Source organism: Diabrotica virgifera, chromosome 1, assembly GCF_917563875.1.
Source record: "Diabrotica virgifera virgifera chromosome 1, PGI_DIABVI_V3a".
Lineage (NCBI taxonomy): Eukaryota > Metazoa > Arthropoda > Insecta > Coleoptera > Chrysomelidae > Diabrotica > Diabrotica virgifera.
In genome coordinates, this window is record NC_065443.1 from 233,208,534 (window position 1) to 233,235,451 (window position 26,918).

Genomic DNA, 26,918 nt, shown 5'->3' on the forward strand with positions numbered 1-26,918 from the left:
TAATAAATGAACCCGGGGAAATAATGAGAAATTGGCAAACTTATTTTACACAACTTTTAAACAAAAACGAAGAAGAAAGGGGAACAATCCAGGAAATTGAAGATGACCATATAGTAATAGAAACACCTACGAGGGAAGAAATAGAAAATGAAATAAGAGGGCTAAAAAACAATAAAAGCCCAGGAATAACGGAAATATCGGCGGAAATGATAAAGGCAGGAGGAAAAAGACTACACAAGGAGATACATAGCCTGATAAAAAGTATATGGGAAACAGAAAGAATGCCAGGAGAATGGACCAGGGCAAGGATATGCCCCATACATAAAAAATGTGATAAAATGAGATGTGAAAATTATAGAGGTATCGCGTTGCTAGAAGTCGTGTACAAAATATTGACAAACATCTTAAGAAAAAAGCTGAATCAATACACGGAAAAGATATTGGGCGAATATCAGGCAGGATTCAGAAGTAATAGGTCGAGGACAGACCAAATATTTGCGTTAAAAGAAATCCAAACTACGTGCTACGAACATAAAATAGCAGTATACGTCCTGTTCGTCGACTTTAAACAGGCCTATGATACGGTAAAGCGGCAACAGATGTACGCACTAATGAAAGAAATGGGCATACCAAGTAAAATCGTCAGGATGGTAAAGATGACTATGGATAACTCCACAAACGAAATAGCATGGAAGGGACATAAATCAAATAATTTTGAAACAAAGGAAGGATTAAGACAAGGAGACCCACTATCAACGACTCTTTTTAATGTAATACTGGAAGGAATAATCAGGAAAAGTAAAATAAGCACACAGGAAACGATTTTTAAAAATGGCCACCAATGTATTGCATTCGCAGATGATCTAACATTATTATCGACAAGTAAGAAAGAGCTAACAAAATTAATGAGCAATATAATAAAACAAGCCAAACCTTTTGGTCTTCTCATAAATAAGGAAAAGACAAAATACATGATAATGGGAGAAACAGATAAAGAAAATGAAGACAATTTCACATTGGAGATAGAAGGAGAAAATGTATGCGCATTTAAAAGAGTTTCAGAATTTACATACCTGGGTGTAAAAGTAGATGAAAAGGGACATGGGGAAGGGGAAATAAAAGCAAGAATAGCAAAAGCAAACAAAAAGTATGGAGCATTGCGTCCATTAATGAAATCCAAAGATGTGTCAAGAAAAACAAAAATAAGAATCTACAAAACAGTTATCAGACCTACAGCTACATATGCATGTGAAACATGGGTGCTTAAAAAATCAGAAATAGACCTTTTAGAAAGATGGGAGAGGAAAATACAACGAGCAATATATGGAGGCGTGAAAATAGACGGTCAATGGAGAAGAAGAAATAATAAGGAACTTGAAGAACTATATAATGAACCAAAAATAACGACGGCAATCAAAGCACAGAGAATCCGATACTTAGGACACATAGAAAGAATGGGAAAGGCGAGAATGCCAAAAATGGTTCTATTACGTAAGCCAATACAAAAAAGAAGAATAGGAAGACCAAGAAGGAGATGGAAGGACAGCGTATATGAAGACTTAAAACAAAGTAATATTGTAAACTGGAAAGAAAAAGCTTTGGACAGAAAACAATGGAAGGAAGTGGTGAAGAAATGTATGGAAAGACTATAATGTTAAGTGTAGTATTAAGTGTTTTATACAAACAAATGTAATATTGTATATATTATAGTAGTATAGGATATAGCATTATATATAAATATGTAATAGTAATTGTAAGGAAAAATTAAATCTTTCAGCCCTAGGCCTTCACGGCCTGTTGAGCTTAATAAATAATATGAAATCTCATTTCTCAAGAAATAATATTACAAAAATGATACATATATAGGAAATATATAACTATATTTTTAATTTTTTCATTGTTATATAAATATAATAATAATAATGTTACTTTTTATTATACAATATAAAACTTTTTCTTCTTGTAGTGACTATCCGTTTTGGATGTTGGCGACCATCATGGCAATTTGGCAAACCCCATTTGGAAACTGAGAACCAGGAAGGCGAAGGATTACCTTGCTAGAAAATTTACTTACGTCGTTTAACACAACAACTACAAATCTTTTTAGAGCAGCAGTACCGATTTAGTGTGCAAGTACAGATTGCCATGATGGTCGCCAACATCCAAAACGGATAGTCACTACAAGAAGAAAAAGTCTTATATTGTATAATAAGAAGTAACATTATTATTATTATATTTATATAACAATAAAAAAATTAAAAATATAGTTATATATTTCATATATATGTATCATTTTTGTAATATTATTTCTTCAGAAATGAGATTTCACATATAAAAGTTTATCAAGAAAAACAAATACAGTGGTAAATAGACTGTATATTATAATGGTAATATTATTAAATTATTTTCGGTCAAAATTTAATACAAGTTACGTAAAAATTTTCCGAGCGCGCGGATTTGAAGCGAGCCGGGCGATTTGCAAAATTCGGACGCTCGCAAAAGCACCGATTTAAAAAAATTTTTAAGAATTAAATGTAACTATATTTTATAATAATTTTTAATTTAAGATAATATAAGTCTTTCTTTAGTCAATGACCATAAAATAATTTCTTAATTGTTATAAATAAAGGCACTACGATTTAAGAAAAAAGAAACAATTATCTCGGCTTCAGTTGGTTGTAGAAAATTTTTATTTTTTTATAAATCTTCGTTTCGTCTTCAGCAACAATATTCTGTAAGTTAGAAATTCATAAGATGTACAGGGCCGCTTCAGCTCTAAATGTTTATAACAGAATTTGCCCCCTTATTTTCAAGCTAAACATTTAGCTTGGCTTCAGTTGGTCTTAGAAATTTTTTATTTTTTTATAAATCTTCGTTTTGCCTTTAGCAGCAATAATCTGTGAGTTAAAAACTCATAGGATGTACAGGGCCGCTTCAGCTGCAAATGTTTATAACGAAATTTGCCCCTTATTTTCAAACCCAAAAATTAGAAGTTTAAAAATGTTTTAACGATTTATTTACATCAGAAAATATAACTCTTTAGAAGGAGATTGGATGTTTCACCAAGTCTCTACGATTTTTTTTCAAAAAGTTATAGCCTTCGACATTTCACCTCTTGGGATAAACAATTTATAATATCTAAGCAACAAATTCGTTAATCCGGCCTTACAATTTTGTTTTATGTTTGGAATTGAAAGATCTTCATTTTAAAGCTTTAAAAAATAAAAAAAATTATTTGTACAATAAATAACGCAATTGTAAAAAACGGCCATTTTTGACTTTTCGCAGGCTGTTTTGCAATACCAATAAACGAAATTAAACTTACCATAGTTCAAATTGTAGGTTTTTTAATTTACTACAACTTTCTATTAAAAAGTTTTTCCCTAGAATCAGTATCCTAAGCTGCAAAATTAAAAATCATTAAAAATTGCAAATTTAACAAATGAAAATCGCAATAACAAAAAAAGCTCACAATATTTTTGGTCACATTTTAGTAGAAGTTATTCCTGGCATCGTCCTTTACAACACCTGATAGGTTTCAAAAATTCCTGAATTATATCCTGAAATCGACCTATTTTTCACCCACAGCCTGGAGTATTACTGGAGGCACATTCAAAAACAGAGTGATGTCTTCTTCTTCTTAAGGTGCCGAGACCACTTGTCGATCGTTGGCTCTTATATTGCCCAGCATATTAACAATAATTGTCTTATTTACAGCCTCACGAAATAGTTCAGTGATGTCTACAATTGCACATATGGGTATTGAAATCGGTATTGAAATTTTGGGTACACCAGGAAAGAGATTTTGTGTTTGAGGGAAGACGACAGTCCCTTTGTGTTCAGCCAAACGTGTATTTACACTAAATTTTGTTATTCCAATTTACACTGAATCAGAAACCGAAATACACACACCGGCAAAATTAAAGGAACACCTTAAAAATGGGACATGTTTGATGTCTCGAATTTCCTAAACCAGTCGTCCAATTTGAGTGATTTTTTTAGTATGTTATAGCCTAATTATTTAAGAATGTCGGTGCAATAATATTTTTGCTAGACAGGGAAATATCATTTTATACCGAATGTAACAATCATACTGTGTTTTTTCCTTAAAGTTCGAAACACCCTGTGGAATATTCTGGCATATATAAAACATGGAAATTAAAACTTGCTGCAGTCTTAGGCTTTCTTAACGTTTTATTTTTTGGTTCATTTGCTTATGTTGGATAATAAAAGTTAGGTACGTTAACAACTAGCCACGTTTTTCATAAATACAGGGTTTTAACTATTTATAATGGGAAATAAGCCACAATATTATTAAAAAATGATTTTTATTAACGTTTCGACGCCCAAATCGGGTGCCGTTGTCAAAATACAAAATAATACTAACATAAACAAAAATGTTGTTGCTTAGTAAAAAAATTCTTCTAATAATTTATTTAATTTGACTCATTTATATCGGCAATTCAGATACATATGATACTTTTTAAAGTAGAAGACTTTAAAAATGATATTGCCAATATTTATTAGTTGCGTTCCTGGGACGACTTTACTGAAAGATAGTTCATTCGATTACATGAAATCAACCCCAACTCAAGAATATCCGTCACAAAAAAGTAGGTGAAACATCAAGACCATTACACGTTAGAATAAGTGAACATCAATCTTATATTAAAAATAGAGAATTTGATAGATCTCAAATATGCCAACACGCATGGAATAATGAACATAGAGTTCAGTGGAGAGATTCACGTATAGTCCTAAAAGAAACAGATAGTAAAAAGAGAAAAATCAAAGAAGCGGCTCTAATTATGCTAAACGAAACCAATTGTGTCGCAAATTCCTCGGTGGAATGCAGTAGGATGTGGATACCCATACTGAAAGAGGAAGTCAATAGAAAGAAAATACCACAATTAGTAAGTCAATAGTCAAGTTAGTACATATTTTATATTTTAGTATTACTTATATATCCATGTATTATTGATATTATTTATAATTTAAACAAAATTATAGTAAAGTCAGAATTTGGTATTAATTTTGAGAGTAAATTAAACGTAAGACCAAATACTTACGATGTCGGGATAGTATCACGAGGTTTTTCCTGGTTTTCCCTCGTGATTTACTATGAGATCTCTAACGCGAGAATTTTAATGTCACCGTTGCATGTGGTTGTCTTTTTAAAGACAGATCACATGCTATGATTTTTTTGTGACGGATATTCTTGAGTTGGGGTTGATTTCATGTAATCGAATGAACTATCTTTCAGTAAAGTCGTCCCAGGAACGCAACTCATAAATATTGGCAATATCATTTTTAAAGTCTTCTACTTTAAAATGTATCATATGTATCTGAATTGCCGATATAAATGAGTCAAATTAAATAAATTATTAGAAGAATTTTTTTACTAAGCAACAACATTTTTGTTTATGTTGGTAGTATTTTGTATTTTGACAACGGCACCCGATTTGGGCGACGAAACGTTAATAAAAATCATTTTTTAATAACATTGTGGCTTATTTCCCATTATAAATAGTTAAAATTGTAAAAATGCCACAAGAAAATAGCTTCAGAACAACATAAATACAGGGTGTTACTAAATACGTGCGACAAACTCTAAGGGGTGATTCTGCATGAAAAAATAATGACCGTTTGCTTTATAAGAATATGTCCGCAAATGTCTCATTTCCGAGATACGCGATGTTGAATTTTTTCTTACAAACTGACGATTTATTTATTGCTCTTGAGATATGCAGTTGAAATTTGGTACATTTTAAGAGGTAGTTATTGTGCATTTTTTGACATACAATTAAGAATTTTATATTCGCCATTGGCGTGCATACAGGTATAAACATTTTAGATATATCCCACGCCAATGTATCAATCTTAAAAAAACTCCAATTCTTATAAAATTAGGCCTTTTAAATAGGTAAAACTTTTAAATAATTACAGAAGGGTGAAGATCAATTTTAATTAGGAGCGTAGTTAGTGGGTTGTTTTCACTGATTTTTTCGTAGAAAAAAGTAGGTACCGACCTTATTTTGTCCGTAAGTCACTCAATTTTTATGCTAGAAACTTTTTTTTGTTTTTTTTTGAAAAGTCTAATTGTATACTTAAAAAAAGATTGTGTAAGTTTTCCTCGGAAAATGCAAAGTTTTCCCGTTATTTGGCTTTGAATATTTCAAATTAAGCAATTGACGAAAAAGCTAACTTTTAACATGCCATATCTCCGTTTGTATTAGTCGTAGAAAAATGATTAAAAAATGGATTTTGTTTGTGTTTCTAAAATATTGAATTTTGATCTCTACAGTTTTTTTGATTGAATACATATATTTCGAGTTATTCTCAAAAAACCCGCTAAAAAAGTTTATTTTTTCGTCGAAAAACTGTTACTTTCAACCGCGAATAACTCGAAAAATGTTAGTTCTACGAAGAAAACGCAAGGAACATTTTTTTTAGAATTACTTTTTCCATCGATTTCCATAGTTAAAATGTAATAAAGAATTACCATCCCCAAGGTTTTAGCGTACAGCGGCATGATATATAAGGTTACGTGCTGTCAGTTCTTTTCTATGGAACGGAAGCTTGGACACTGAAAAAGATCGATACAAGGAAAATAGAAGCATTTGAGATGTGGATGTACCGCAGGATACTGAGAATATCGTGGACAGAGAGAGTGACAAACATGGAAGTGTTGCGAAGGATGCAGAAAGAAAAAGAACTTGCGCTTACTATTAAAAAGCGCAAACTGCAATACTTGGGACATAAATATAATGAGGGGACAAAAGTACCAGCTACTACAATTAATTATTCACGGAAAAATAATAGGTAAAAGATCCATTGGCAGAAGAAAACATTCATGGTTGAAGAATTTAAGAGATTGGTACAAGTGCAGCAGCTGCCAATTATTTAGATCTACGGTATCAAAAATACGCATAGCCTTGATGATAGCCAAACTTCGGAACGAGGACGGCACCTGAAGAAGAAGAAGGCATGATATAGAAAATGATCCTTAGGCTATTCCCTACGTTCTGTGAAAATTTTAAGTAAATCCATGCTGGACGAAAAAATTGCGAGCCAAAATGCTTCATTTTATGAGCTATTAAATTGTTAATAACAAATTCCTGTCAAAAAATTCGGATTGTCATGTTCGCATTCAGCGGGTTAGCTTCATACAAAAAATCAGTTGTACAATCTCATGGACCTCAATCAGTCACGAAACCCCTATTTTTTTTCCTTCAAAACAATATCACTTTAAATATTTAAGTAAGATATTCTCCGAGTACTATGTATTACAAGAATATACTCTTATGATAACCTTCTTCTTCACGTGCCATATCAGAATTATCCCACGATGGGCTCACCATTGCTAAGGCTTCTCGTTCTTCTGCACTAAGGAATAATTTTGTTCTGAAGCTATTTTCTTGTGGCATTTTTCTTTGATTTTTCTTTTTACTATCTGTTTCTTTCAGGACTATACTTGAATTAGTATAATAAGCAGCTCTAATTATGCTAAATGAAACCAATTGTGTCGCAAATTCCTCGGTAGAATGCAGTAGGATGTGGTTACCCATACTAAAATAGGAAGCCAACAGAAAGAAAATACCACGATTAGTAAGTCAATAACATATCGAGTTAGTACATTTTATATTTTAGTATTATTTATATATCTATGTACTATTATTATTTATAATTTAAAATAACATATGTACACATATTAAGGTCAGAATTTGGTATTAGTTTTGAGAGTAAACTAAAGTAAGACCTACTACTTAAGATGTCGGGATAGTATCACGAAGTTTTTTCCTGGGTTTTCCTCGTGATTTACTATGGAATCTCTAGCGCGAGAATTTTACTGTCACCGTTGCATGTGGTTGTCTTTTTAAAGACAGATCACATGCTATGTTTTTTTTGTGACGTATGTTCTTGAGTTGGTGTTGATTTCATGTAATCGAATGAACTATCTTTCAGTAAAGTCGTCCCAGGAACGCAACTAATAAATACTGGCATTATCATTTTAAAGTCTTCTACTTTAAAATGTATAATATATGCCTGAAATGCCGATATAAATGAGTCAGATTAACTAAATAGGGATGTTCACAAAAAATTAAAAAGTCATTTCAAACATGTAAAACGATTAAGAAACACCCTAGGAATAATTGTCCAAAATTTCAACAAAATTGAAAAAGCCTTTCTATAAAAAATCTTTATTAGAAATCTAGCATTATTTTAAATTTCAAGAACGCTTCTCTATTGGCCTGACGTCACTAGTTGCATACCCCAAGCGCGCGCAATTCTCATAGTGTTACTGTTTACCTGTTTGACGTTTCAGGTCATTTTATTTTGTTCTCTTCTTGTTTTATCAGGGTTAAAGTGGAGTTTTATAGTGAATTTGTTTAGTTTAAAGTGGATAGACTGTTTGTAAGGACACATTTTGGGTTTTACAAAGCCGATTCGTATAAACTACCGACTGTAGTGTAGATGTAACAATGGTGTATGATTTATTGGCATCTTGTAAAAAAATAAATCTACCACAGCTTTACTGAGTGTATATTCCATATAATTTTCCATGTCTTCTTTAAGCTAAAAAAATAAATGCTTAAGAGGAAACAGTAGCGATCAACAGGTAGCGAAAACGCGTTCCAAGATTGCGGCTGTAATTTTGAATCTTTTTTCGAGATATTTGGCACACTTATTCGTAATATAATAAAGAATGGCGGTACAGAGCCCAATTTGAAAAATATATTAATATGTGGAAATTACTCTGTAATTAAATACAATAATAAAAAAACGAGCCTGTACCGCCATTAAGAGGAACAAAAAAATACACTTTCTTCAAATAATTTTTTTTATCCGATGCCTAGATTTTGTGTCATTTTGGAACTACTAAAATTTTTTATTTCATTAGTAGTTCCAAAATGACACAAAATCTAGGCATCGGATAAAAAAGTTTATTTGAAGAAAGTGTATTTTTTTGTTCTTCTTAATGGCGGTACAGGCTCGTTTTTTTAATATTGTATTTAATTACAGAGTAATTTCCACATATTAATATAGTTTTCAAATTGGGCTCTGTACCGCCATTCTTTATTATATTACGAATACGTGTGCCAAATATCTCGAAAAAATATTCAAAATTACAGCCGCAATCTTGGAACGCGTTTTGGCTACCTGTTGATCGCTACTGTATCACCTTAATACTCCACAAAAAAAAAATAGAGAAAGTTGTATGCATGCATTGTACGCATGCATATTGTATACATACATTGGCTGGTTATTATTTTACCTTGGTTAGGTGTATTAAACATATTTTTATTCTTCTTCATGTGCCTTGTCCGTTGTGGACGTTGGTTATCATCATGGCAATTTTAATTTCATTTGAGGCGTTTCTGAATAACTCGATCGATTTTTGTCCAAATCATTGGCGTAAGTTTTTAAGTCATGAGTGTCTTTTCTTCCGGGTCCGCGTTTGCTCTCTATTTTACCTTGCGTTATCAGTTGGAGTATACGATATTTATCATGCCTCATGATATGACCGAAATATTTAAGATTTCGTTTCTTAATTGTAAAAGAGAGAAGTCTTTTTGTTTTCCCATTCGACGCAATACCTGTACGTTGGTGTGGGTCGCCCAGGATATTTTGAGGATACGTGGGTACACCCACATCTCGAATGCCTCTAGCTTTTTCATTAATGTTTCCATTATTGTCCAGGCCTCTGCGCCATATAGCAAGACCGGAAAAATAACATTTTAGCAGCCGCATTTTTAGTGGGAGAGATATTATGTCGCAATGGGTGAAAATATTTCTCATGCATGTTGTTAAATGTTGCTATGTCCTTTTCAACTCTAGATCTTATTTCGGTTGTTTCGTATTTCGAGTTGACAACTGTTCCAAGGTAAAAAATATTTTTGAACTTGGGTATTATACTCAACCAATCTTTTCACTAAATTATTAATGATTTTAATATAATATAAAGTCATACCTACATCCACATGTAGTTATTACAAGGTTTACTTTTACTGTATGTATTATTAGAATCCCGTTTTTAGGAATATCCCAGTTTAAGGAATACAAATTTGAGGTCCCGAAACTTTTTCATTTACTCTTTAAGGGGGTAGGTGCAAAATCTTGGTCCAATGCTATTTAAATTCATTCATTTTTTTCGAATCCTGAGAAAACCAATACGTATTTTTGAAAGGTGTAAATGCAGAAAGAACAATTACATTTTTACCTAGGGCCGAAAGTCTCTGGAAAACTTCTATAATGTTTATTTTATTAAGTTAGTTCTTTAGGTTAGTGATTTTAAGTTCTAGCTGCAACAAACCATTTCTTTTTCTGTTTTAAATTGGCTGGAACGGTAATAAAAATCTTGTCAGAACTGTTTTTTGATGTATTTACACACCCAGGAACAAAACACCACTTATTTGGCTTTATTTTTAATAATTAAATACGTAAAAAACTGCGCACATTCAAATACACTGAGTAAATAAGTATACAAAACTAGTCGTCGATCAAAGACGTTACGACTGCTGACGTCACAGACCGTAGCCTCGCTGCAGGGTACCGTTTTTCTAGCCTCCAAGAAAATCAACATTATGAACTCATTTATCTTAAAAAATATACATTTTCAAACAGTTTTATGATTGTTACGTTTTTATATACCTTGTAATCTATTGAATTTAACTATATTTAAAAATTAGTGAACATCCCTATTATTAGAAGAATTTTTTACTAAGCAACAACATTTTTGTTTTTTGTTTAATTTATTAATATTTTTTGTATTTTGACAACGGCATCCGATTTGGACGTCGAAAGGTTAATAAAACCATTTTTTTTAGTAAAATTGTGGCTTATTTCCCATTAAAAATAGTTAATTATGGAATAATTGTCCTGCATTTAATATCTGAGTTCATTCACGAATCTCTTTTAACCAGGAAACCTGTCTTCTTCCTACACTTCCACGGCCCTCTATTTAGCCTTTAAGGATCAGTTGTATTCTATATCGATTTCACCTCACTATATGCCCCAGATAAGATATTTTCTGGTGTTTAACAGTCTTGAGCAGTTCTCTATCTTTGTTGACCCTCCTGAGTAGTTCCTCATTACTTTTCTTGCTGTCCAAGGTATATTCAGCATCCGTCTATGAATCCACATTTCCAATGCTTCAGTTCTGTTCATGGTCGATACTTTTAGTGCCCACTCTTCTGCACCATACAAAAGTACAGACTAAACATATAGGGGAGTGCATATAGATTTTCACTTCGGAAAAAATCAAACAAGATAGAACTTTTGTAATTTCATTAAGAAATGTTTAATAAACAACATATCAAACAGTTCTACTCGAGAAGTGGGTGCTTCCTTTTTTATTAAACAAATGAACTACGAAATTAGATGTTTTTTTAAATAACTCCGAAAATATAAATTTTAGAAAAAAACTGACTTGACCATTGAAAAATTCAGAAAATTTTACAAAAAAAACCTTACATAAAGAATTTTCTAAAATTAAATCTGTATCTTCTATAATTTTTTAATTATAACGCTAAAGTCACCCTTCTCACAACATTGGCGCATTGTAAACTAACGTACGGCGAAGTGCATGGTTGAGTTATTTTAATGTAATTCTTTAACTAATGAAATTAGTATGAAATAAAATGTATGGGCATAACTACGGCGTGTGCGGAAAGTGAGGCTTACATGAATTTTGTTTAAAAATGATTTAAAAATTTGTAAGTAATACAGTTTTTCTTATAAAACTCTCAGTTTTGCACAACTTACCTTTCAAGACTCTTACTAAATGATGTTTCATTCAAAAAAAGTCTCAAAAATTTAATTCAAATGATATGACGTCTCAAAAAATGTAATTTTTGAAATCTTTGTAGTTTTATAGAATTAACACCACTCCAAGACGGTATTACTCAAGTTTGAACAGATCTATTACAGTTTTATAAGTGCTTTTTTAAAGCGTAGGATGTAATCTCTAAAATGCACTAAATTATTTTACTTTAGAAATGAAATCAACTATTTCTTTTTAAGAAAATTAAGAAAGATAACACAAATGTAATACAAAAACCGAAAATTACCAGTTAAAAAAATGTTTGTACAAAGTGATCAAAACCTTTTTCTGTAAAACTTACCTAAAATACATTTAATAATAAGCTTCAAAAATAATAAATGTTTAGCAAAAAAAATTTTTTTTAGCTCTTATACAGTATGTCTGCGGAACTTGGAACCTATTGATAACTTTTTTATTATCTGTTTTACGAAAAAAAGTTATTCTTTATAAAATACTCTGCATCATATATTATCTAAGATGCAATCATCAAATATCAAATTTAATTAATGTTATACGAGGTATGTCACAAAATATGAATTTCACTCAAGAGTAAAGTACCATTACATTTCACAATATCGAAAATTGTTATTAAGAAAAGTTGTTTGGAATTAAAAAATTTGTTTTAGTGTTCAATCACATCCTTCTAATTAAAATATTGTGAATAATAAAGGCACTTAACTCTTAAGAAAAATTCATATTTTTTACATACCTCGTATAAAATTTAAAAAATTTTATGTCTGATGGTTGTATCTTAGATTTTAGACCAGGGAGAGCATTTTATGAACAATAACTTTTTTTCGTAAAAGTGATAATAAAATAGTTATATTAATTGTAATAAAATGATGAGTATCCGTAATTTGAGAAAAAAAATTTTTTTTTCGATTGGAATGATGTAATTGTATATTTAGACATAGTTTCTAATTTCAAACAACTTTTCATAATAACATTTTTTGATATGCTGGAATATAAAGGTACTTGACTCTTTAACGAAATTCATATTTTTGACATCTCGTATAAAATTGATAATAAAAAAGTTTTCCATGTGGTTCCTAGCCACGCAGACACACTGTATAAGAGCTTCTGTATAAGAATTTTCAAATTGCAATGCCATATTCGGATTCAGCATAATTAAAAACAAAATTTGATCAGAGTAAAATGATGAATTTAACGATATTTTTAAAATTATTTATAAAAAACAATTGTTATTTTTTAAACAATTAATAAACAATTAGTGGCCACATCTGCGAGTAGAACTTTTTACTTTAACATGTATATAAACCAACAAAAAAAGTTTTAGAAAAATATAAGCTTGTTTGAATTTTTCCGAAACAATGCATGTTTTCGTTCTAATTGCACTCCCCTAATAGCACTTAATCATTCTTATGATAACCTACTAGATAAGAATATTACTAAGATGTAATAACACTAGCAGCTTGTGATAAAAGCGAAATAAAAATCTCCTCTTTCGTACATTTATATTATCGAACTCTTTCTACATACAAGGTAAACATTAAAAATAAAAAAGAGTGGAGACAATTTTGAAAATATTTTTATTTCTCCGGGATCGTATTAGTCTTTGGAATTTCAGATACATTGATTATGAAGATTATTCTCAGCACGCGTGCTTTCCAAAAAGTAATACGACCGAAAGAATCCGTTTTGTATACGAAGTATTTAAAGTTATGGTGTCCAGTCACAAAAGGAAGATATTTTAAGTACAAATGATTTGAGCTTTCAAATGAGATGTTCACGTACCAGATTTCCAAAACAAGGAATGCGCATATCAAAATCTGTCTAGCGATTGTGTTTGAACTTCTTGGGAAATGTTAATAAGCTAACATCGAAGTAAAAAACTTCTGTTAAAATTGGTATAAATATTTAATTAAAAATTAAATTTAAAAATCCAAATGGATTACAATTATTATGTAATAGCCTGCAAATACTTTAAAGTTCACTGAAGATGAACTGATAAGTCCGAAAACGTTCATTCTCAAGACTATATTTTTAAATTTAATTTCCAATTAAATTACAACATAAGTTTTTTACAATGTTAATACTTTAAAATTTTCAAACTAGTTGTCAGTGCTGTTTCTTTTTTAAATTATTACTATTATACTATTTTATTTATAGTTGGAAATCTGATACGTAAATATATTTTAGGTGTTAGGATTAATTTAACTCTATAAATTATGAAAATATATAAACATTCAGCCACCCAGTTACGCAGAAAGTGTTTAATTAGATGATTCAAGGTGCTGTCTCTAAACTTTGTTCCAATAATCTGTGCTTACTTTATAAATAAAGAAAGACAAGTTTAAAAAACATAGAACAATTCGAACGATTGATTACCCACTTCTATCTTCTATCGATTCTTCAGTTTTTTTGCCGTGAATATTAGTTAATATCTTTGATAATTCAATAAGTATTTCAATTCAATAAGAATAATCTTAATAATCAAATTAAAAGACCAATTGAGGCTGTCTACGTGAGAAGGGCACATACGACAAAAATGGGTTTTGAGAAAAACCACTTTGAAATTTTAACTTGTTGCTATAGATACTAGTTTGTTGTTTACAAATTGAGAATGCTCATTATAGATTAAAAATATTGTTCTAGAAAGTAATTTTCTAAAATATGAAATCAATAAAAATGAAGCTTATGTTTAAAAATTAGGAAACAGAAAAAGCTGTTATAAGCCCTTTTTACATAGAACAGGGGAATTTTGATTACAATTAATTTGCATGTGAAGAACAAGAAGCATTATAGAATTAAATACTTTTATAATACATTACATAATACAATTTAAACAATTTTTACAATTATTAAACTATCCATTCAACATTTCATTGAAGTTTACATAATCTTCATTTAAGAATCTGAAGAGGCTTGTAACAGCCTTAACTTTCTTCTGGTTCGCCTTTGGTCTGGGGCATTTAGTTGTAGTAATGAAACTATTGTACTCCTTATTTCCAAAATCTGCATAGTTCAAAGTTTTCTGTATAACTTTGGGAACATGAAACGCCACCGCTACGATCGCACTTTATAATGTACTTTTGTGGCAATTTTCGTCTTGCTAAGACGCGTAGAATAATATATTGCTTGTACAATTTCAGCGACTTTAAATAAAACAGTACTTGCGGTTGCAATTCTACAACCGGAAGTCCGAGGTCAAATTTCTCATCTTTAATACCATCCTTGGGTTATAATATGTCATTGGACCCCTCACTTGTCATTCTATCTCTTTTAATAACGAAGGAGTTATATTCCCAGACAATGTCATGAAACCGGAATTATATATGAATTGCTTATTTATGAAAGGATATAAGTCACAATAATGAAGTTTTGAGATAATTAAAAAAACTGTTTATATTTGAAACAAATAAGAAATTTGTCATTTTTTCTGGAATACGTATTTGTTTATTATAACAATATTGTATGTATATTGATTTTTTTTTAATTAATAGACATTTTATTCAATATTTTATTCGTCTGACACATCTTTTCACGAATTAATTAAAAAAAAAATATCTAAACTATTATTTTTTGACCGCATTTGTCGAAATTATCAAAAAGAAAATGTTTATTGGCCAACTTTATTACCAGTTATTAACACACGAAATATTTTAAACTAAAAAAATAAAAATTAAAAGCAGTTTTTTATAAGATACTCATACGTTCAGTACTTTCCACTTCAGTGGTTGGCCAACCAATTATTTCCTCATAAAATTCTTAATAATATTCTGGAAGACACCTAGTAATCTTTTGAATATCAATGATTTTTATGTTAATTGGAATTTTTTCCATAGGATAAGCTCGTTCCTTTGGAAGTTGAACATTTTGGTTGTTATGACTTTTTAGAACAAAAGAACTGGTTAGTGCTCCATCGATAAACTTCAATGCTTCAACAAGTCCTTTTTTGTATTGTGATTGTAGCGGAACTCCATAAAGCTGGAAACGGCGAATGACTCCCCTTGTGAACGTTGAATACATGTAGCGGAAGTTTCTACAAAATGGCACGTTTTTTGTAATATTTGGACCACCAATTTTTAAAATTCAAAATGTCATTAGTTCTGTAAATTCGTACCGTTCTTACCATTCGTACAGTAAATTTCTGCCTCTTTGCAGAACTACAGATTGCTTCAAAAACTTCCATTGGAGTATTCAGCTTATCCATGCGATTGAGTTTGCGTTTGGCAAATTTATGAAACGATATAAGTCAATGACACTTATATCTTTTCATAAATAAATGGAACGTTCTGTTTACTACTTACCTATCAACAGTACCTACTGAAGACTAGACTTATATTCTTTTATGACTAACCGCTAGATATAAGTATTGAAAACAAATTTTTGTCATAATCTCAATTTACCTAAAATAGTGACTTCTATCCTTTCATAAATAAGCGATTCATATGTTCTCGTCTTGCTAAGGAGCGACAAATAATATATCGCTTGTACTATTTCGGCGTCTTTAAAACAGTACTTCCGGTTACAACCCTAAAACCGGAATTCCGAGGTCAAATTTTTTTAGCTCACTTTTAATATCATCCTTGGGTTATAAGCTTTCATTTGACACCTCATTTGTCATTCTACCTGGTATAGTGACGGAGGAGTTGTGTTTACGTACGGACGGACGTGGATAATTAATTGTTTTCATTTTTTTTTTCAAAATGGGTGAAAACAATAAACCTCGCAAGACAATACAGGTACGTTAACCTCACTGCCCTGCACAGCCTGCACACTAATATTCAAACAGTTCTACCAACCTCATTTTTAAAGATAAACACATGGAAGTTATACCATTGTAAAGGGGGAAAACATGACAGACCTAAATACCCATTCTGCTTACAAAGGGCACGTAAGGCTATGTGCCCTTCTCACGTCGACCGCCTCAATTTAAGAGATTCTGAAAGTAACATACACCCGACCGGAGATGGAATAGACGTGAGCATTCCTTCTCTGTCTCCTTTATAGTCAAATTCTTCAACAAATCTCTTACTAATTTTATGTATAGTGGGCATTTATATTATAACTGAAAACAAGTGCCCACTATACATAAAATTCGTAAGAGAATTGTTGAAGAATTTGACTATAAAGGAGACAAAGAAAGTATGCTCACGTCTATTCATATTCCGATCGGGGTGTACTATGTTACATAAAATTAAACAATCAACGGAAATGGTAATATCTATCTTAAAGTTTTCACAAAAATACATATCGTATGCCGATTGCGTACCTTGCACGGTTTATTGGAATTAAGTATACCTATTTGGAAAATCGCTCACTAGATTTCTTCTGTCCAGTCCTAAACATTTCTGTGTTTACAGTCACTTACTGTAGATTATATAATAAACATTTTCCACTTTTCTCTTAAGGGGACTTTTACTTTCCAAATTAAAAAAAAATCTATTTAGGATTTTTTACGTAAATACATTCCTTAGAATTGAAGAAATACTGTCCTAAAATTTTATTAAAAAATTCGAAATAGAAACGAAGTTAAAGCTCTATTTATAACACTATCTAGCTGAGCTAAAACTCGGTTGTAAAAAACTCGCGTGGCGCCTGACCTGCGCAGCTGCAACTTGGCAGTTGGGTTCTAAAACTTATAAAGCTAGCACGTGTTTTATATTATTTAAATTTATCTAAAATTATTGTTTTGAAAAATCCGAAAAAATGCCTGGATCTGGTGGGCATTTAAAAAGGCACTCGAAGTAGGGGGATGCATCGAAAGAAGTACAATATTAACAGACAAGTTAAAGGTAATCAGTTTACCACAGAAAACAATAATTCAGAATTATCCAACTCCTCGGCAAAAAATTAAAATCTAGTGATGCATTGCATGCACATTACGGGAATAAAAATTGGATAAATATTGCTCGTATTGCTCAAGCCAATAGAAAGAGCAGCGAGACATCAAAGAGGGCAAAATTATGAAAAAAAAATAGCTTTGACCGACCATTTATAACTTTTACCGGACAGTAGGGGCACCCAATATGCATCAGGGGTCGCTGATTAAAGGGAAAAAAATAAATATGATTAATTAGTTCGATAAAAATACAGTTAAAATACTTTAAACGCGTTTTTCTCGAAATCACATTTTTCAAAACTGGGAGCCGTTTCTCTCTAAATCTACTACACCAATCTCAGTAAACCAAAACTTTGGTGATACTTAGCACAAGGGTAAATTCACCCCCAAATGTTTTTTTCGAACTTTTAATAAAATCGCGAAGTCTCACGATTGAATACCGCTGGAATTAAAAAAAGTTGTTACAGAAATGCCGAAAAGAGTCTCCCAAATTAAAATGCATTTTTTGAAAACGTCCTCTACAGTAGTGAAAAAGAACTAAAAGTGCCAACAATTTTTTTTTGTTTGCCTCAAAATCTTAACAATTTATACCTATCTATAAAAAACTTATAACCTAAAATATAGTGTTTTCTTTAAAAATATTTAAAAATTGTCTTTTTTTCCATTTAGAAAGCAAGAGTCCCATAAATAGATTTGTCGGAACGCAATGTACCATCCTCTTCATTAATTTTTGTCCGGCGCCTAATTTTTTTGGATTTTTAATAGTTTCACTATAAAATCTCTCGTTCATCCAGGAAATATGTTCTTTATTTTTTTAGGAAATAATTTGGAATATTGTTTATAACTACAAGATTATTTTTCTTCAATAGACATATATAACATACAATATATTCTACTTTGTTTATACATATTAGATCTTGAATGCGACGACATTATTGCACTGTAATAAGTGACCATAGTCTCTAAATACTACGTCGAAAAGAAATTCTGACAGATTTCATAAAAAAAGAAACGGTTAATATATACAGGATGTTTCAGATAACCATATTACGATTTTATTTACAAAGGAAATAAACAAAACACAGTTAGGACCTACATTTAACATTTAAAAATAATCAACAAAACGAAATAGAATTATATGAAACACACTGTAAGATTAAAAATAGATTAACCTAGCAAATAGTGTCATAACACATATCTTACAGACTATAGGAAAAATAAAAAAAATAAAAATGCTTAAATTGAGGATAGAAAATCATAACTTGATTGATTTTAAATAAGCCACCTCAAAATAATCTACTTCGAATGGTTACATATTGGGCAAAGAAAAAATTTAATGTGATAGTGAATGAACAAACATGACCATCAACTGCTCTCCATTTCCGTTTAATCTCTACTGTTCTGAATCATTTAAATAAAATTACCTTTCTTTTCAAATAGCCAATTCAAACCTTATATTGGACATACAACGAGACAATTTAGGAAACGAATTTTAGCGCATCTTAAGAATAGGTATGTTGCGATATATCAGATTTATTCATCAAACCTGGTCTCACTGGAAGCTTTAAAGCTTTAAGCGTGATCTAGTAAAGCTTGCAGCTTGGTTTTACCTCTTTAAATCCCTGCCACTCTGTACCGATTCAGTTATCTTGAATTGGCACCTCTCTACGATGCCACCCCCACTCAATGTTCTCGTTAGGCATTAAGATAGAACGCATTTTCGGAACCAGTAGGAATTGAAAGAAGTGGTACAGCGATACCTCACAAACCTCCATGACATTAGCATACGAAAAATGCATTAAAACTGTAAGATTAGTAGCAACACACAGGAACCTTTTGTTCCTCATTATATTATATTTCACGTATGATAAAGTTTTTGTTTTTTTATAGGTTTTCGCTCATCATTCCTTTTGTAGTTCATCCATTCATCGAATTTTCTCAACATTCCAATGTTACGTCATTATGTCTTCTGCCATTAAATTTGACAGGTGACAATAGATCAGCATACCTCTAAATTAACACCAATAACAACAAATAAAGTTGACAAATTTTGGATAGGTATTTTTGGTAACGCAAAACGAAGGGCAGTTTTTTTAAAATAATGTCATGTTTTGTTAACCACTTTGCCGAATATACAATAGACAATATGAATGAATAACCTTTAATAAATATTACACCAGTCAATGATTAGTTTTTGCTATTAAGAGTAGCCATTTTTGAATGTGACGAGAGTGATAAATATTTTAGTGCAAGTATGATTCTCAATGTTGCAACAATCAAAGCAAATAGCTAGCCAAATAATTAAGGTATTGTCGGTTTTCGTTACACTACGGTCAAGGCATGTAAAATAAATACGTTGTCATTAAGTAATTTTTTAGACGTGAAAAACCCGAAAAGTTGCGTTATAATTTTTGTCGTTGTATTTGTCAATGTATATGTTACTTTATATTCAATATAGACTCGAACAGGAAGCGGGATACCTGCTTCAGTACACATAAAGCTCTAGCGGTAGGCTACCAAATAAATTAGCTCATGGATTAATATACGTACGGGCTTCTGGTATAGGCTAACCAAAATATGTTCCGAGTGTTGGTCGATTAAAGGTTGGTTCAACTCGCTATCTACCCGCAGAATGTTTAATTACAAATATAAACTTTATAGATATATTTATTGGTCAGTCAAGGAAAACATGTATAGGATAAATGTAAATATATATTAAATGCCTTTATTCAGAATATGAAATCATGTTATAATACTTGATTTAGTTATTATACCTTAGATGAACCAATTAAACTGAAGAACAAAGATCTATTATAGTAGACAATGAAAATGTCGGGTTTGAAACGTCTAAACTGTTTCTCGAAACTCCCTGATGAACAATAAGCTTACCAGCCATTGGAAACATTGAGAACAAACTGTTAAATTATTATTATGCCACCTCCTATTAGTAAAGTGAATAGATACCCTATTTCCAGAAACCTAAACACGAAATCGGTGGAATGTGATAGGGCTCTTGGCTTAAAAAAACGGAAATAAATATTTTTTTCAAATGTCATAGAAAATACTTAGTAACTTAGTAAGTTTAGATGCAACTGATGAGTCAAAAAATATCTATAGGATTCAGATCATGATAATTTTAAATGGCATCATCAATGGAAACGTACATCTAGCGGATGATGGTTACAAGAGTGTAAAAGAGCTTAAATTATATGACGCTGGCAGCATCTAATAAGAGCAGAAATACTGTGATCACTTAACAAGAGAATACTTAGCACTATTACTAAATTGTCTTTTAAGTGATGATAGTAACGTCACAGTTTATTCAGAAGGATATTTTTCCGAAACAAGATACCTATTTAATTCCACCAAAATGTCACTATCAAAAATTTCTACAATACCACATAAAATGATAAAATCTTATGCTGCGACTGGTCTATATACAACAAGAATGGTGTCCGAGTCTTGTGTGGACTCCGTTTCAGAGCGCGAATTTGCCCAATATGATGCCTATGAAGCTCAGAAGTACTGCCAAACCGACATACACCATTGGAATGGTCTGTTCCTGTACGGGTGGGGCGTATCTGTTGACTGGGGCGGCTCGTGATTGGCCTAGCTGTTGTTTCAATTGGAGGATTTCTTCTTTTAGTCGTAAATGTTGCTGCCTCAATTGACTTTCTTCTTCTCTAAGCTGCTGTACCTATGGAAAAAAATATAAAAATTTGATGTAAATAAAATCAAACACAACATATCAAATTATATGTCCTGATGGGGTCCGGACAAATAATCCCGGACAAAAAATCCCCACAAATTATCCCTGGACAAAAAATCCCCAGACAAAAAATCCCCGGACAAAAAATCTCCACAAAAAATCCCGGACAAATAATTCCCACAAATTTGTTTGGACAAAATATCCGCATAAAAAATCCCCAAGAAATATGTGCTGCCAAATAGTTCTCCAAAAGCTTTCCCGAAAATTACCAAATTTCAAATTCTAACTCCAGGCTGAAAACTACAAACTTTACATGACAAAAAATGTGTTTTTTCAAAAATCGTGGAAGATATGGGGAATGAGCTAAGGCTGTGGGAATCATGTAATTATTCGCTTAAATCTTTTGCTCACTCTGCTTTGAATAACTATGTTGAAACATGGATTATTATCTGTGTGCATCCTTGCCCTTGCAAAACTTTTGCCCTATTACGAATGGTTAGCTTTTTTATGAAAACGCCGAACACAGGTTTTTGACATAGCTTTTGAAAACTTTTGAAGCAGGTTTCTGAAATGTTGTTTGCATTGAATTGAAACAGATAAATAACTATTTTTCGGTATTACTAAAAATATTACTACCGTAGGCCGAACAAATAGTTGGTGACTACCAGTGTGATTACAGGCCAGGAAGATCGATTGTTGATCAAATATTTACTATTAGACAAATACTTGAAATGATTGGGAGTATAACTAAGACGTGCATCAGACCTTTATAGATTCCAAACAGGCTTATTATTCAATTAATCGTCCAACACTATACGGAATATAATTTTTACGTACGCGCGGGCGTACCTTAGAAACTAACTGCGGTAACGCAAATGTCCGTCAGTAACTCCTTTGCACAAGTTAGAATAGGGGGAAAATATCAAACGCTTTCTGCGTAAATTCTGGACTGAGACAGGGAGATCCGTTGTCATTATTGTTGTTTAACCTGGCCTTAGAATATGTCATGCGAAAAATTTATCCAAAAATCAAACCAGACATAGCTGCTCGGGGAGAGGCCAGATGAGAGAAGGCAGCATTTTTCGAAAAATTACCAAGAGAGAAAACGTGTTTATTTCGATGAGATGCACAAAAAAAAATTGATTCCGAAGCAATTCGGTGAAATTAATTTTTTTGTTTAAGTTATTCGTTAATAACAATTGCCGGCTCACTTGAAAAAATTTGAAAAAAATACATTTCAACTTGAAAGCATATTCCGGACCAGACGTGGGCTCAGATCACAACCCACTTATCGCAACGATTACACTCACACTTAAAAACATTAAAACACATCAAAGAATTCATTCAACAGACTTAAAGAACAAGCTTAAAGAACCCAACATAAAATTCGCTCCAGCAAGACCTAGACATGACTATTCCACCAGAAATTCAACCTTTGACATCTATTTACCGATCCCGTCCAGTGAGTTAGTAAAGAAATCTATATTATATTCAGCAAAACAAGTATACAACCATCTCCCTCTACAACTTAAATCTGCAACATCTTTCCCCAAGTTCCGTAACATGACAAAAGCCTATTTATCTGAAAGACCATATTATTCAATAGCAGAGTTTCTTAACCAATAACTAAGAATTACAGTATTCTTATGTATAAGTAGAATCTTAATATATATTTGAGTGTCATATGCAGCAGTTTAACTTATTAACTTATTAAATTTCTTAAGGTAGATTAGGCAATTTGCAATTTTTTTTTAAATTTTGCAATAGATTGTTACTGCTTCTTATTTCACTTTATTATGTTTTATTTATATTAACGATTTATATACTCATGGACAAAAATATTGCATATTTTATTTTCAATCGTTATTATTTGTTTATTTTTTATCTTTGAAATGTTAAGTATTTTTTTTATTTATCTATTTATCTGTTTATTTTATTTATTTATTTGATGTATTTTAATTTATTAGAGATAAATAAATGGTTAAACATAGTCTTTATAACTGAATATGCAATAATGTAACAAATTAACAAACATTGCATAGTATGGAAAGTGAGCTTTGGCGACGTGACAATTCTTGACTTGTTGAATTGTCAGTTAGAATATGTCAGCTTGAGAATTTTATTTTTCGATTCTGCAGTTTTCTTGCTGATATGCCACATTTAAGGGAGGTAGTGTGTGCTAGAATTGTTACTTTAAGAAATGAGGGTAGATATTGTGTGGATAGCGAATATCCATCAGTCGACTGTTTCTCGTATTCGCGGTGTGCAAGTACTTGGAAGGGATACGCGAAACGATCGTGCGCGAATAGCGGAGAAATATTGCAACTTTCTTAAATAATTCATATTGTCAACTGAAATTGTCAAATTGACGTACATTTCATACCTATTGTCATTTAAGAAGAAAAATTATATACTGCTTCACAATATTGATATGATATGCAATTATTATATAAAGGTAAATTTAATTAATTGTATTTTGCTTGCAGTACTGCATTTTAATAACTAATTTTATTTACTACATACAATTGTTTACGTTTGAATAACACAACCTAAATCTTATTTTTTCTTATTATTTTTTTGGACTATGGCCTTGACAGTTATCCAGTAACCAGGACCATATGATTGGCCAATATAATTAAAAGTGCGAATAAAAGTTCAGAGCGTAGAAATAGGTGTCGCTTTTCCGAACTTGCACGGTCCCAATAGTAAAGCGATACAATGAGACTGGGGAATACAAAAGGCGACCTGGTCAAGGACGAAAAAGATGTACAACGCCAAGAGATGACCAATATTTAAGACTTAAATCTTTGCGAAATCGTACAATTACAGCTTCTTATCTCAAAAACGAGTTCCTGATCACAAGACAAGTTAATGTAAGTGCCAAAGCTGTGACTCGAAGACTTAAAGAGGTTGGTTTGAATCCAACACGGCCTGCCAGACTTCCACTTCTTCTACCACGGCATAAAACTCAAAGGTTGCACTTTGCAAGAGCCCACGTTAACTGGAACGAACACCAATGGAGAAGAGTTCTTTTCACAGATGAAACGAGGATACAATTATGGAAGCCAGATGGACGTGATCGAGTATACATAAGGTCTGGGGAACGTTTCGCAGAATGTAATCTTGTAGGTACAACATTTTAGTTTTGGTGGAGGTTCCATAATGCCATGGGGTGGCATTAGTTGGGAGAGTCGTACGGAGCTTATTGAGGTGAATATTCGAATGAATGCTGACTGGTTCATACGGAACATCCTTGAAGAGCATGTTTTTCCTTATGCCGGCTTCATTGGGTATGATAACTTTGTGCTAATGCATGATAATGCCTGTGCACATACCGCAGGATCAGTCATACAATATCTTGAGGATGTTGTAGTTGAGGCTCTAGACTGGCCACCAATGAGCCCTGAAAAGACGTATACGAGCAAGAAATCCAGCTCCAAACTCAATTGCAAATTAAGAATTGCTGCACAGGAAGAATGGAATCGACTTCCGCAAGAAACCATCCAAGATATTCTGCAGAGCATGCCTAGAAGGATGCAGGTAATCATTAGAGCTAGAGGAGGAAATACTAGGTATTAAATTGTTACAATGTTGCCGAAAGGAATTGTTCTGTTGTCGTTATTGTTTCTTTTTCTAATTAAATGTTATAAGCAAAATCAGACTATTTCATTAATTTCTCTACAAATTAGTGGTGACTCTGCAATATGCAAGTTACTTGACAATAAATATACGTAGGATAGTTCAGCTAAACTTATTTAGCAATAAAAAGTACAAAATTTTTTAAAAGGAAAAAGATATACTTCAAAAATAAAATATGCAATATTTTTGTCTGTGAGTGTATAATTTTAGTAAATTGTGTTTGTTATTGTTCTTATTTATGTTTCTTGTAAGCTTTGTCCATAAAATTGTTAAATTTTTCATGACAATAAAGCATATTACTAATTCTAATTCTAAAAGAATGCCTCCAACACTAACTGCGTAGGAACTATATCAAGCTGGTCGTAGACACTAATAATATTGACGAGCACTGGGATCGACTAAAACGTTGTCTACTGGAACTGTGTAAAGATATACTAAAGACTTCCGCAAGGAAAAAAGGAGAATTAATGAATGACGAGATACTCAATATGATGGAACAACGGAAACGTAAGACCAAAGATAACAATAAATACATGGAGATCAACCACGAGATCAGAACGATAATAAAACAGGCAAAAGAAAAATACTTTGGAGAAATGCAAAGAGATCGAGGATCAAAAAAGATACGATCTATTTAATCTATCTATCTATATGTCTATCTTCGACCCTTAATCTATCCATCTATGAGCACATTCCTCCCCTTCTCTTTTCCACTGGTGGATCCGGCATGCTTTTTAAGGTCGTCGCTCCATCTCATCTGAGTCCTTCCTCTTCCTCTCTTGTGTTCCGTAGGTCGCCAGTAGACCATCTGCTTGTTCCATCTTTCATCTGATTGTCGGGTGTTGTGACCTGCAAATTTCCATTTGAGTTTTCCCACGTGTTTGTTAACGTCTTTCACTTTGGTTACTCCTCTGATCCAAACGTTTCTTTTGCTATCTATTTAATCTACACAAGAAAATAAACGAAATGGCAAGACTAAGACAACAAAATCTCATTGGTGTGGGATAAAGTACAACGCTGGACAGAATAAATAGACGAACTGTTAGATGAGAAAGTGCGGGCCTGAATACATAGAACTTACTTCAGAAAAAAAGGGCTATTGAGAAATTCACACCGAGAATGCAGTACGCCTAAGCTAGGGTTATTCCGATGGGTGAGTTGCCGGAATTTAATTGAAATGAATGTAATAAAAAGAACGATAAATATTTTATTTATAAATGTGTTTCGCTTTGGTCTCGGAAGAAAAGGTGGATGTTAGCGACGACCAGACCCGATGCGTTTGCCTGTTGAGTTGTGACGTTGTTTCGCTTTTGAGAAATAATATTAAAATTAAAATTAGCGAAAGTAGTAATTAAACCGTATCGCTATACACCCCCTTCCGAGAGACTAAGACGATAGATAATACAAAATATATACAAATTATAATGAGAATTGAAAATAGAAAAAAAAATAAAGAACGCAAAGTTTATACGAGGAGGACGAAAAAATCACTTAATACACTGTGAACTAACACTTTCTTGGTAGCTTCCGGTAAATCTTGCTCTTCTGTTGTTTGTTTTGCTGGATACTGTCGTTTCTTGTTTCGTGACAGGTAGAGTCGTGAAGCTCGTACGCTGGTTTCAATCTGTCTATGGAAATTGTTGATTGTTTTCCATTTACCCGGACGACAAAAGTCTTGTCACCTCGCTTAACAACTGGAAAAGGCCCGTGATATGGGTTTTCTAAGCTGCTTTTGATTGTATCACGGCGGATGAAAACATGAGAGGTGGTTTTCATGTCTTTGAAAATGAAGGTACTTTTGGATCCATGATGCGACGGTTGCGTAGGACGGAGGTTTTCGAAATGGTTTCGAAGCGATTTTAAATAAATGTGAGTTTCGAATGACTAAGTTGTTTCGCTTCTGAGAAAAAATATTAAAATTAGCGAAAATAGTAATTAAA

At 32.1% G+C, this 26,918-nt stretch overlaps 1 protein-coding gene across 1 annotated transcript in view; it reads right to left on the bottom strand.

The window, feature by feature from the left end:
* Nucleotides 1–13,285: 13,285 nt before the first annotated feature.
* LOC114333105 (vesicle-associated membrane protein-associated protein B/C) overlaps nucleotides 13,286–26,918 on the bottom strand; it is an 82,522-nt gene continuing 68,889 nt past the window's right edge. Inside the window, exon 4 of the mRNA XM_028282937.2 lies at nucleotides 13,286–21,327. Within this exon, the coding sequence (XP_028138738.1) occupies nucleotides 21,109–21,327 (219 nt within the window). The 3' untranslated portion in view covers nucleotides 13,286–21,108. The remainder of the gene's footprint in view (nucleotides 21,328–26,918) is intronic.